The following is a 12666-nucleotide window of genomic DNA, read 5'->3' on the forward strand; positions in this document are numbered from 1 at the left end:
AGCTGCTCCTGCTGGCGACGTAGGTGCTCCAAGTGGGTTCTTGTTCACACGCTGCGTTACATCAACAATTTCTACTGGTCAAGTTGATTATTTCCACCCTCGTAATACTTAGTGAATACAATCTTGCATCTGTGCGACCTCGTGGGTCATCTATAGATTCGGGGCACCAGGTAGGTGTACTAATCTTACAAACAATATATAATCATAAGTATATTCATTGGTATAGGAAGCTCAAAACAAACAAAATTCATCATCTCTATGTTACACAACTCGACATATATCACTACTAGAGAACAGACTTTTGATCCTAACTTTTAGTCCTGTTCTAAAGTAAGCCTAAGACTAATAAAGATTTAGGGACTAGAATCTCCTACCCAACATAGTGCATCTGACTTTTGCACCAGGGACCTTTAGTCCCGGTTGGTAACACCAACTAGGACTAAAGGGTGATCTTTTAATCCCAGTTGAAGTCACCAACCCGGATTAAAAGTCTCCGATCTGGGACTAAAGGTCCCCCACAAGTGAATTCAAAGGGAGAGCATACAAGACATTGTCACATGTGTTGTGCAGTTGACTTGGTAAAGAAGTTACACGTGAGACAAGAGGTCTTAGGTTCGAATCTCACACACGCAAGAGCGAGATACGACCTTTACCCATCTGTCTACTAGTGTATCATGTAGGTGCCACATAATTATACACAAGTTATTGAAATGGACTAAAAGTTTAAAACCAGGGATGAATCGGACACCATACAAGCCACATGCGTTAAGATAGATTGGAGTAAAATTCTAAACTAAAAATTCTACCTCAGTCCACCTAACATACGTAACATACGTGGATTGAGATGGATTTAATGACATCCAAACAAGGCCTAAGTTTTGCTAGTTTGACAATGCACATGGATGTGTGAAAGATCATCACTATGGATATGGATCACCAGGTGCCCACTGATTAAAACCAAAGCGTGTCGCTTCTCCCTCTAATCACGGATTTTACAAGGTTTTCCTGATTCCTGAACACATAACGTAACTGAACACGTAGACGGAGAAAAGCTTTGGTGACACGATGCAGAAAGGCAAAAGGGTGGGATAATAAGGAAACATAGGTGGGCCGGGTGTTCCATGGCTTTTGCGATGAAGAGCATCAAAGGCCTAATAGGGCCCGGCCAACAGAGAGCGCAGCCACTGGCCAGCATGCATGTTTACCAGTACTCTCGCACGCCACAACGGCAACAACGCCAGCTATCATGCCTTGCGTTTCCTGCGGATGGAAATCTGCAGTGGAGACTGATCCAGCGCTTGGGAGTTGGGAGATTTTAACAATAACGTTCTTTGGTATCTGGCCAGCAGGCAGCAGTTCATCGCCAGTGTAGTATGGCTGAAGTGACCTCCCAAAATTGGACACCAACATTTCTTTTGTCACGGACTCATGGGGGTGCGAGCTTAAAGCTTCCACAAGCAGAATGGTAGCCCAAGTTGCATTGAGAGCACTTGATCCAATACATATGAGGTAGAGTTTTTTTTTCCCTAAAGAAAAGACATATATGAGTTTGGGGAATTTTTCTCTGACCATGGAAAATGGAAGAGAGGGACATAGAAAGGGGAAAGAAAGTAGATGATGCAGAGCTTTCGTTATGGAAGGAAATTTCCCTGTTTATTCCAGACTCTGCATATGCTGCACTGCACACGACCAGATAATTGGATTCTTGAACGTGAATAGGGAAAAAACTTTGGGTGACTACTACTGTAATGGACGGTCCAGTTGCTAACGGGGAAAAGAAAATTCTGTCCCTCGTTAAACTTCTATTCAGGAAGCGGGAGATTGGACGGACGCCTGGAGGTAATCAAGTGGTAGACAACCTTTGGATGCTAATATAATGATGCATGTACTTCAACTGAAGGAAGGTCTCAACTTTGCCCTCCCCTGGTGGACCACAGTCGATTTCAAGTGATCAAGTGCTAGCTGCCTAGCACCCAAAAAACAAAAAAACAAAAAAAAAACGATGGAGCAAAAGCTCCAAAACATACCAGACTACTCTTCAGTCAGGTGAAACTGCAAGGCCCAAAGTACACACAACTCGCAGTCGCAGCCACCAGAAGGCAGAAGCGCGTGAGAGCCCGGCCGCCGGCCACCGTGCAGAACTCGTGCTGGTCCCCGGCGACGTGCCACGCCGCGCTCCTCCCCCGGATCTCATCTCCGATCAGGATCCCTGGCATGCGGGCGCCGGTAAGCACAGTTCCCTCCCTCCCTGGCTGGCTGTCCGCCATGCGCCGTGGCACCAAACCGGTGTCGCCTCGAGCTGTGGCTGTGATCAAGGGAAGGGACCCATTCCTTGCGGTTCCCAGCAGTCCCATCCGTGCGTTTGGGTTTGGATCCTGTCCCGTCCCTCCCCAACCATAGCCGTCCAATTCTGCATGATATAGGAGTAGGATCACGTCCACCTCCCCCCACGCAGTTTGGCACGCAACAAAGCGCGCTGGACTTTTGTAGCCTCGACCGGCACACTAGCTCGCTCTCGTCTCTGTCCTTGTCCGCCATGAAGCTCATGAAGCTCGGCACGCGCCCGGACTCCTTCTTCACCTCCGGGCCCGTCAGGTACTACCTCTTCCTTCCTGCCGTCCGTCCGTCCCGAGCTCCCATTGGATGGCTGCTTTTCTTCTCTGATGAAATTGGTGTGCCTCGTCCGTCGCCGATGTGGTTCCAGGTCTGTCCACACGGAGGTGGCCACCGACCTGCAAATCCAGGTGGATCGCAGCCTGTTCCGGCTCCACAAGTTCCCTCTGCTCTCCAAATGCCAGCTGCTGCAGGCTCTGTGCGCGGACACCGACGCCGTCGAGCTGCGGGGCTTCCCGGGCGGCGCGGACGCGTTCGAGGCCTGCGCCAAGTTCTGCTACGGCGTGGCCATCACGGTGGGCGCGCACAACGTCGTGCCGCTGCGCTGCGCGGCGGGGCGCCTCGGCATGACGGAGGCCGCCGACCGGGGCAACCTCGCCGCCAAGCTCGACTCCTTCCTGGCCTCCTGCCTGCTCCGCCGCTGGAGGGACGCGCTCGCCGTGCTCCGCTCCGCCGGCCGCTGCAACGCCTTGGCCGCCGAGTGCGAGGACCTCGGCGTCACGTCGCGGTGCGTCGAGGCCGTCGCCATGCTCATCACCACGGACCCCGCCGCCGCCGCCGCCGCCGGCGGCAACGCGGCGCTGGCGGCCAGGGCCTGCTCCTCCTCCTCGTCGTCGTCGTCGCCGTGGTGGGCGCGTGACGTCTCCGACCTCCGCGTCGACCTCTTCTGGCGCGTCATGGTGGCCGTCAAGGCGGCTGGCACCGTCAAAGGGAGAGCCGTCGGCGACGCGCTCAGGACCTACGCGCGCCGGTGGCTGCCGACCGTTTCCAGGAGCGGGTACCTGGTGGTCGAGCAGACCGACATCATCAGCACGGCCGACGAGGGGAGTTTCGATTTCGATGTGGTCGCCAGGAACAGCCAGCTTCTTGTCGAGAGGATGGTGAGCTTGCTCCCCGCCGAGAGGAACGCCGCCCCCTGCAGCTTCTTTCTCAAGCTTCTCAAGGCGGCTAACGTCCTGGGCGCGTCTCCCGCGTCCAAGGCGGAGCTCACGAGGCGGGCGGCGTTGCAGCTGGAAGACGCCAACGTGAGCGACCTCCTCATACCGTCGTGCGCGAGCGAGACGACGCTGTACGACGTGGACGCCGTGATGGCCATCCTCGAAGAGCTCGCGCTGCGGCAAGCGGCGGCGGGGGTCCCGGAGGCAAGCCCGCCGCACGCGCGCGGGCACAGACGGTCGCGGTCCGCCGAGAGCTCCGAGTTCGAGGGAGCGCGGCGGTCGACGTCCGCCGCGGCGTCGCACGGCGCGATGGTCAGGATCGGGAGGCTGGTCGATGGGTTCTTGATGGAGGTCGCCAAGGATCCCAACCTGCCGCTGGAGAAGCTGATCGCCATTGCCGAGGCCGTGCCGGACTGCGCCCGCCCGGAGCACGACCATCTTTACCGAGCCGTCGACACTTATCTCAGAGTACGTGGAAACAAACAGCTTCATTCCAGCTGACGCTGTCCCCTCCCGATTGATTTTTGACGCCTTTACTGTTCTTGCTGGTTCGATTTACGGAACTAACAGGTGCATCCGGAGATGGACAAGGGTTCGAGGAAGAAGCTGTGCAGGGTTCTCAACTGCAGGAAGCTCTCCGAGACGGCGTCCATGCACGCCGCCCAGAACGAGCTGCTGCCGCTCCGGGTCGTCGTGCAGGTGCTCTTCTTCGAGAACGCACGCGCGGCGGCGGCGGCGCTGTCCGGCCCCGGGGCCAACAACGGCCGCGTCGCGGGCGTGGCGGGTGGCGTCAGGGCGTTGCTCGCCAAGTCAAGGAGGGAGGCAGACGGCGAGGAGGCGGCCAAGAACGAGCAAAGGCTCCGGCGGGGCATCGCCGCCGCCGCGCCTGGCCCTGACGACGGCAACGACTGGAGCGTGGAGGGGCTGAAACGCGCGGCGTCGAGGATCTCGACCCTGAGGATGAAGCTGGAGGAGGACGAGGACGCGGACGCGGACGCGGACGACGAGGCGTTCGTGCACAGGGCGCGCGCGGGGCTGGTCCGGAGCGCGTCCGCCCGCGTCAGGGCGCTCTGCGACTGCGCGAGCGCGATCCCGGCTGGGAAGCCCAAGCGGATGCTGAGCAGGCTGTGGCCGTCGAGCTCGTGCAGAGACGGTCACTGAGAGACCAGCACGAGAGCAATGCGGTGGCAGATCGATCGATCAAGGCACACTATTCTGGTCACGAAGGCTGTGCATGTGTACAAAAAAAAGGTGAAAGAGAACGCTGCAAATACTCAATTTGATATGCCATATGTTTGCTTGAGAGTCCTACTCTTGCATATATGATCTTTCAAAAAGAGACGCCCATGTATATATTTTTTTCAATGAGAAAAGAGGGATAAAAACGTCTGAATATCATACTGTGCAACATTTGCCGTGTTAATGTTTGATTCCAAAATACACTAGAAAGAGTTTGGATATAGAGTAGTAAAATCAACCACAGATTTATAAGATGTTTCGAAAATTCGTGCTCGGCATCAATGAAACTGCAAAACATCATGGGATCAAGACTGGTGCGTAGCACTTTCCCTGTTCTCCCCACGGAAAATGTGAGCCAGAAATAGGGCTTTGCTGTGCCAATAAGCCAAGGGCCAACCATTGTCAAATGATGGCTCGATTCTTTGGAGGACAATATCAAATGATTCTTTCACTTTGCCGCACCTACCTTAACCCCTCTCCTGGAGGCGCCGATATCATTGTTCATGAGCTCTAATCCCACTACATGCCGGCATATGATTGCAGGGTACCAACTTTTCAGAAAGGAGAATGTATGTATGTAACAGCAGAAGAAGCATAGACGCACAGAAATACAGAATCATGTGTACATGCGTTACAGATGAAGCATACTCCACGCCAGCAGCTTCTCGCAAGTTGCAAGTGTGTGTATATGCGCTTACACAACACATGGCATGGGGCGCCATCATCTCCGTCCGGGAAAAGGGAGGAGGAAAGAGAGCTGATCAGCATGGGCAGACTTTCCCCAGAGTAGCCTACAGATTTGGCTTCTTGCCCCGTTGCTCATCACTATCATAGCATCTACTAGCAGAATAGCGTCAATCAGGCCTTCGATATGATTCTGCAAATCGTTTTATCTCCCCAAGGATTGGTCGTGTCTTAGCACAGGACGTTAGTGGACTGCTGGTCACTGGATGGGAGAGTGATCTCTGATCTGGACAGGCACTCTTGCTAAGAGGCTTGGGGGACAAAGGTATATATATGAAGGGACCCCTGCCTGGCATCTCATCTGAAGGTACTATATGCTGTTGGTACGTGTTGGGTGGTAGCACCAGGGCAGTGGTGGTTTCGGTTTCAGCCTTTCAGCCATCCACTGAAAGAAACCAAGAAATGCCTCGTCCTCGTGGCTTCAAATCGAACGAACTTCCACTGATATGATATATATAACCTCAGGATGACAATGAATGCTTTTGATGCGGTGCTTCTGATAAAGGATCTTGGACTAACAAAGGTGATTATTGAAACGGAATGTCAAGAATTAGTGACTCTATGGAATTCTAGAGCTACTAATATGTGTGCTGTTATTCCATTGCTAAATCAAATCCAGGAACTTAGTGGTCAATGCACATATTTTGCTTTTCTTCATGTTAGGAGGGAAGCAAACATGGCTGTACATTATACAGCTAAGTTTGCTTTTGCCTTAAATTCTGAATGTATGTGGTTGTATGATGTCCCAGATTTTTTATCTCCATGTATTCAGCGGGACTCTGATGCTGCGAAATGAAGTAGTAGTAATATAAAGTTTCTTTGTTCTAAAAAAAATTGCGTGAATGTGCCGTTTGATATCTTCTCTCTCGAGCGATTTTGTGTGTTTGCATAACTGATTTTTTATGTGCTAGTACTATCGTGATCCTTCTTCAGCTTATAGAACAGACCTAGTAATGTCCAAACAGAAGTTTATACGTGACAGACCATGGCAAAATTTGGCAAGATTCTGAAGAGGCCCTCGGTGTCAGCGAGGCCCCTGCACGGGCCACAGGGCGCGCACGAGCTCGGCGTGGCAGGCAAGGACGGCGGCCAGGGCGAGCCCCAGCAGCGCGGCCCCGACGGCGGCCGGCGCGGTCTGGACCACCCAGCACGCCATGCTCGTGGGGACCGCCATGGCGACAGACCACTGCAGCACCTGCCCGGCCGCACCGGCCGCCCACCTCGCGCGGCGCCCGCGGTCCTCCGGGAGCGCGCACAGCGCCAGCAGCGACGTGAACAGGCAGAAGCTGCCCAGCTGCGACGCGAAGACGGCCAGGAGCACGTACTCCTCGCGCGCCGCCAGCTGCGACGCGAACGCGGCGCCTGCCACCAGGACCACGAACGCCAGCGTGCGCGCCGCCGTCGGCGAGGCGCGGGGAAACGTCTCGCGATCGCAGTCGCAGGCGTCTCCCGACGGCGGCGCCTTCGTCTCGGCGGCCGCCGCCGCCCTGGGAGGCAGCAGCAACGGCTGCTGCTTCTCCACGTCGGCGACCGGCGGCTCCCCCGTCTTTGCTTCCGCTGATTCCATTGCCCACGCTGCACTGAGAAAGCCGTGCAAGAGCAATGGATTTATATATTGGATACACCGTCGCCGTCGCCGGCATACGCTGACGCAGAAATGCGAAAAAAAAATGCATAAGCAGATAAGCGCCTCCACGGCGGAAACAAGGAAGACATGTCACAATGAGCAGAGGCTCCATAAGAGAGCGATCTTTACAAGGCCAGGAATGAACACACATCTGAGTATCTTAAGCAGTGACAGGAGATTAATCAAAAGAGGTAACGGCATTTGAATTGGTACATAAATTAGAAGGAAACAAAAGGAACAGCATGCACGATGTGATCCCAGCCTAAAATTTTGACCAGCAGCCAAATAATAGTAGATGTGGACACCCAGTTAGTGCTAGGCTATGACACGACCAGGTGTTTTGGTGGACCAATTCTTTGCATGTCCGATGTCCCCATAACCACATAGATTTACAATAATGTAGTTGATTCTGTGAATACAGGGAAACAAAGGCGTGTTATCAATTTGTGTGCGGCACATGGTTCAGTCCACCGTAAGTTACCTCTGTTCATATGCAGCCATTCGTTTAGCTATGGCTGATGAGAAGCACTTGACAGCAAGTTTAAATAAACACACGACTACCTCAACGGTGCAGTTCGATAATGAAATCATGAGCTAAAGCTAAGGCTTCAGCCTGTAGCTTTGCGCTTCAGAGGGGACAGAGGATACTGAGAACAGACTAATACTATCATAAAAGGTATAACCAATGCCCATGGTATAGGCTAAGTTAACCACAATTGGAACACATGAGCTGCAGTTATGAATTAAACACAGAATAGATCTACAGCTAGGGACCAAGCCAGAAAAAAAAATTAGAAGGGGCTGAACAAGAGTGCAACTTAGCTCTACTATAAACCCCTCGCAATAGAAAAAATATATAATAACTTGATGTAGTTTTATATTAAAAACATTAATCAACGATGAAATTCACAAAATACATCATAAAAATAAATGTTACCCCACCCTACCTTATATATTTAAGTCTAAAATTGGAAGGAGAGCACCGGGAGCTCCAGTCCCAGCAGTGGTAGGGGGGCTGGAGCCCCCCCTAGCACCACCGTTGGCTCCGTGCATGGCTATAACAAAAACTTTAAACTAAAGCATGTCATATTAAATGCCTATTTGCATAGATCTACTCATGTGGAGTTATATCTATAGCAAAACTGGATTTTATTTTACATGATTTTTCTATGATTTTATACTATTTTTTAAAGTTTCAGCTCGTTTATGAAATAAAAAAAAACACCTGGCGCCACATCAGCAGCCACGTAGGGCTTTGGATAGCGGCTAGGACGTAGACAAAGTTCATAGACCCAGGACCTATGTGAGAAGAGGGGAAAAGTTTAAGAACCCATAACGCATTCACTCTTTAAATAAACGTGTCAACTACCTCAACCGTGCAGTTCGATAAAGAAATCATGAGCTAAACCTACGGCTTCAGCCTGTGTAGCTTTGCGCTTCAGAGGGGAGGATAGAGGATACTGAGTACTGAACTAGTGACTATCATAAAAGGTATAACCAATGCCCATGGAATGCATTGCTTATGTACATAGACTGCCAATAATTCGTCCAAATAATAAATAATGCAGAAGTCAGAGCTAAGCCCTAGACAGCAGTCAACCACAGACACCAGCAAGCCCACATAAATCAGAGGTATCACCGTATCAGAGCCGTAGAAACCTTTCATTCCGGTTCTTCAGTTTATACTTTATATAAACAGAAAGGGGCTAGGACCACACAAAGTGCAGACAATATGATGCTGTCAATGACTGTCAAATGGAGGGGCGTGATACTGTGATTACAATTACTCTGCTCGTCACTTTTTTGGACAAGACAGATCATTAAGATTCACCTTGCTCAACTCATTTGCAGCGCACAACTGTTACTTTTAATATAATCAGATTAATACTCCCTGCATTCCAAATTGTAAGTCAGTTTTGGCTTTTCTAGATTCATAAGTTTTACTATGTATCTAGACATAAGTGTATATCGAGATAGCATAGCAAAAGCTATGCACCTACAAAGCCAAAACAACTTACATTTGGAATAGAGGGAGTAGAATATATGAACGCAGGGAACAGAGAAACAAAAAATAAACAAGATGAATTGACATCTAACCAGATTGAAAGGAGACTTCACTTACTAGTGTTCAAAGTCTTCAGAACACCAAGTATGCCTTTTTCATTCATCCTTAATGTTTACAGGTATTCGTCACGGATTAACTGAATTCACTCTTGAAAAAAGCCCTACAACTTTGAGCCACTGGTGCACAAAATGCTAGTGTCATCTGGCCCTTATTGCCAATGCTGCTAATAATGAAAGGTACAACTTGTACTCACTGCTTCTGTTAGGAAATGCTATGGCGTTGTAAAATGCTATTATAATCCAGCATATGTCGGACAAACAAGTCCTTGGTTCACTGTTATGAGCTTATGCTCTGCTTCCTAGCAAGTTCAAGCTTTTGCAGCATCTGCCGCAGACATTTGTTCATCTACAGTGGTAAGTCCCTCAATCAGGGAGATATATGTGCTGTCATCTGGGGTGATGCCCTTCCCCACCATCTCTTTCATCAGGTTCTCGGCGTCATCTCCCTGTCCATTCTTGCATAACCCCTGTATAAGCGCATTATATGTCAAAAGTGTTGGATTGAACCCCTTATCCATCATCTTATCCCGGACTCTCAAAGCGTCCTTTATGTCACCCTTCATGCTATAGCCGCTGATCAGCGTGTTATAGCTAACAAGGTCTGGCTGGATACCCCTCTTTGTCATCTCATCAATGAGCCCACGAGCTTCATCGAGTCGCCCAAGCAAGCAAAACCCCCTTATCAGTGTATTGTACGTCACATCATCCGGAGGGATCCTCTTCTTCTCCATCTCTGCCATGATCTCAAATGCTCTTTCCATATCTCCACCTGCGCAGTGGCTATTGATCAGAGCATTGTACATGACAACATCAGGCCTGATGCCCTTCTTCACGGCCACTTTAAACAACCTATCCGTCTCCTGAACTTGGCCTTTCCGGGAGAAAGCATATATCAACGACGTGTAGGTCACTGCAGTTGCACGCACCCCTTTCCGAGACATCTCCTCAAACACCTCCAATGCTTTCTTCTCATTGCCCTCTTTGCAATACCCATTGATTAGTATGTTATAAGTGAACACGTCTGGGGAAAGACCATTCCTCTGCATCTCCTCAAGCACAGCATAAGCATCTGATGCACGTCCATCCATGAACAACGCGTGCACAAGTAAATTGTATGTAGCAACCGTCATGGCAACCCCTCGCTGTACCATATCCTCCCGGTATTGCAGAGCCACATCCAGTTTGCCCCTGTCACAGTAGCCACCGATCAATGCGTTGTACATCACTGCAGATGGCGCCACCTCTCCCTGGGTCAGCATTTCGTCGAACACCTTCGCGGCGTCCTCCATTCTGCCGATCTTGCACCACCCAGAGATCAGCGTGGCATAGGTGTACTTGTCGGGAGCAATCCCTCCGCGCTCCCGCATCTCGCGCATGACCTCCAGCGCCGCCTGGACACGGCCGCGCGCGCAGAACCCGGCTATGACGGTGTTGTAGGTGACGGCGTTGGGGCGGGGCATCTGGCGGAGCAGCTCGAGCGCGCGCACGGGCTTCCCCGTGGCGCAGAGGTGGCGGAGCATGATGTTGAAGGTGGTGGTGCAGAGCGGCAGGCGGAGGCGGTAGATGTCGGCGAAGAGCGCGAAGGCCGGGGCGGAGGGGAGCGAGGAGAGCAGCGGGTGGAGCGAGGCGACGGGGATGGGGACGGAGAGCGACTTGAGCTGCGCGTAGAAGCGGAGGGAGGTGGCGTGGGGGCGCGCGGCGGCGGAGGCGGTGAGGAGGAGGTGCGGCAGCGACGGGGACGCGGCGAGGTGCGGGAGCACGGAGAGCGGGCACAGGGCACGGTCCGCGGAAAGCGCCGACTTGAAGAGCGCGAGCGCAGCGGCCGGCGTCGGAGACGCGCGGGCAGCCGCCGCCACGGCGGCGGGGGAGGTGGGCGGCGCCATGGAGGTGGAGTAGAGGGCCTCGAGCGACTAACGGAGTGACGGGCGCGCCTTAACGGCGTTACCCGTGAGTAGTCGGTCGGGTCGGAGTCGGACGTCACGCACGTTGGGCTCGGGCGCTATGTAGTGTTCGATTGCTAGGACCTAGGAGGTGGCTCGTCTAAAAAAATTCATCTTTTTTTTTGAGACAAAAAAATACGGGGCTTTTCTGCTTCTTTGACAAAAAAAAAAGGAGTCTGACAGAGCAAAATACAAAGAACAGTCATAGTCTCATCATCTCATAATTAAATGGAGGAATGTACTGTAGACTGGCCAACTCACCAGGTCGGATACTGATCATCTCGAATTGTGCTTATGATTTTCTCGACGAGTGCCACCCCAGTCGTAATCCACTGTAGATAGGTCCAACATCTATTTTTATTATGATTTATATCTCACAAATGATAAATTAAGCATAGACTTGTTACTGCAAAACTTTACCAGAATGATGACCAATAGAACATCACCTCGGTGACTGCAATGCTGCTTGGTAGCGACTAGCGAATAAACCATAGTGGTCGTGTTTTTCACCTTCCTACTGCTATAAAGGTACTAGCTCTATTGTGTGATTCAGAAAAATAAGTCCATCAAACCACTAAGCAAAATATTGATCATTAGTCGATTCAATCCCCTCACGAGCATCTTTGATTTTGGATTTTTCCAAATTTTCTCCCTTTTCTAGATTTTTCTAATTTTGTGGAATCCATGTGAAAGGCTTAATATTTTTGCTGAATCTTTCAAAAATCATAATAAATCATAGAAAAATCATAACATGAAAATTTTAATTTTTTGGACTCCTGATGAGTTGATCTACACAGTGAATATATAATATGGTATACTTTAGTACAAAGTTTTTGCTGTAGCTTTAAATTTATGTTTTTCTGTAATTAATTTGAATAATTCATATATGCAGTTCCTGTGGTCTAATTGTGGTAAAATTATTATGGTGGACTCATTATTGTATGCTTGAACTATGGTCAAAATTTCATACTCATTGGATCACGTATAACTTAGTTATAGATAAAGCATAGATTTAACAAGAATAAAGCTAAATAAATTGATAACTAAGTTATACGTGATCCACTGGGTATGAAACTTTTACCATAGTTCAAGCATACAATAATGATCCCGCCACAAAAATTTCATCACAATTGGATCATAGGAACTGCATATATCAATTATTTGATTTAATTACAGAAAAACATAGATTTAAAGTTACAACAAAAACTTTATGCTAAAGTATAACATATTATATATTCACTGTGTAGATCTACTCATTATAAGTCCAACAAAATTGATTTTTTTATTTTATGATTTTTCTATGATTTATTATGATTTTCAAAGATTTAGCGGAAATAAATAAAAATGAAAAAGACAAAACCACCATCCAAAACCACTCTAGGGGGTTATTCGACCGGTTTTGAAAGTTCACGGGGTAGAATATCCGATTTTATAGTTGAGG

The 12666-nt window shown here is 49.9% G+C and overlaps 2 protein-coding genes across 2 annotated transcripts; one reads left to right on the forward strand and one right to left on the reverse strand.

The window, feature by feature from the left end:
* On the forward strand, nt 1925-4944 carry LOC8058712 (BTB/POZ domain-containing protein At1g67900). Its single transcript, XM_002446622.2, has 3 exons — nt 1925-2595; nt 2705-4019; nt 4122-4944. The coding sequence occupies exons 1-3, from the start codon at nt 2537-2539 to the stop codon at nt 4710-4712; spliced, it is 1965 nt and encodes a 654-aa protein (XP_002446667.1). The 5' UTR covers nt 1925-2536; the 3' UTR covers nt 4713-4944.
* On the reverse strand, nt 8805-11248 carry LOC8058713 (pentatricopeptide repeat-containing protein At2g15630, mitochondrial). The gene is made up of 2 exons (XM_021464175.1): nt 9284-11248; nt 8805-9052 (listed from the first exon to the last, which is right to left on the reverse strand). The coding sequence occupies exon 1, from the start codon at nt 11166-11168 to the stop codon at nt 9594-9596; it is 1575 nt and encodes a 524-aa protein (XP_021319850.1). The 5' UTR covers nt 11169-11248; the 3' UTR covers nt 8805-9052; nt 9284-9593.

The sequence above is a fragment of the Sorghum bicolor genome, chromosome 6, assembly GCF_000003195.3.
Source record: "Sorghum bicolor cultivar BTx623 chromosome 6, Sorghum_bicolor_NCBIv3, whole genome shotgun sequence".
Classification (NCBI taxonomy): domain Eukaryota; kingdom Viridiplantae; phylum Streptophyta; class Magnoliopsida; order Poales; family Poaceae; genus Sorghum; species Sorghum bicolor.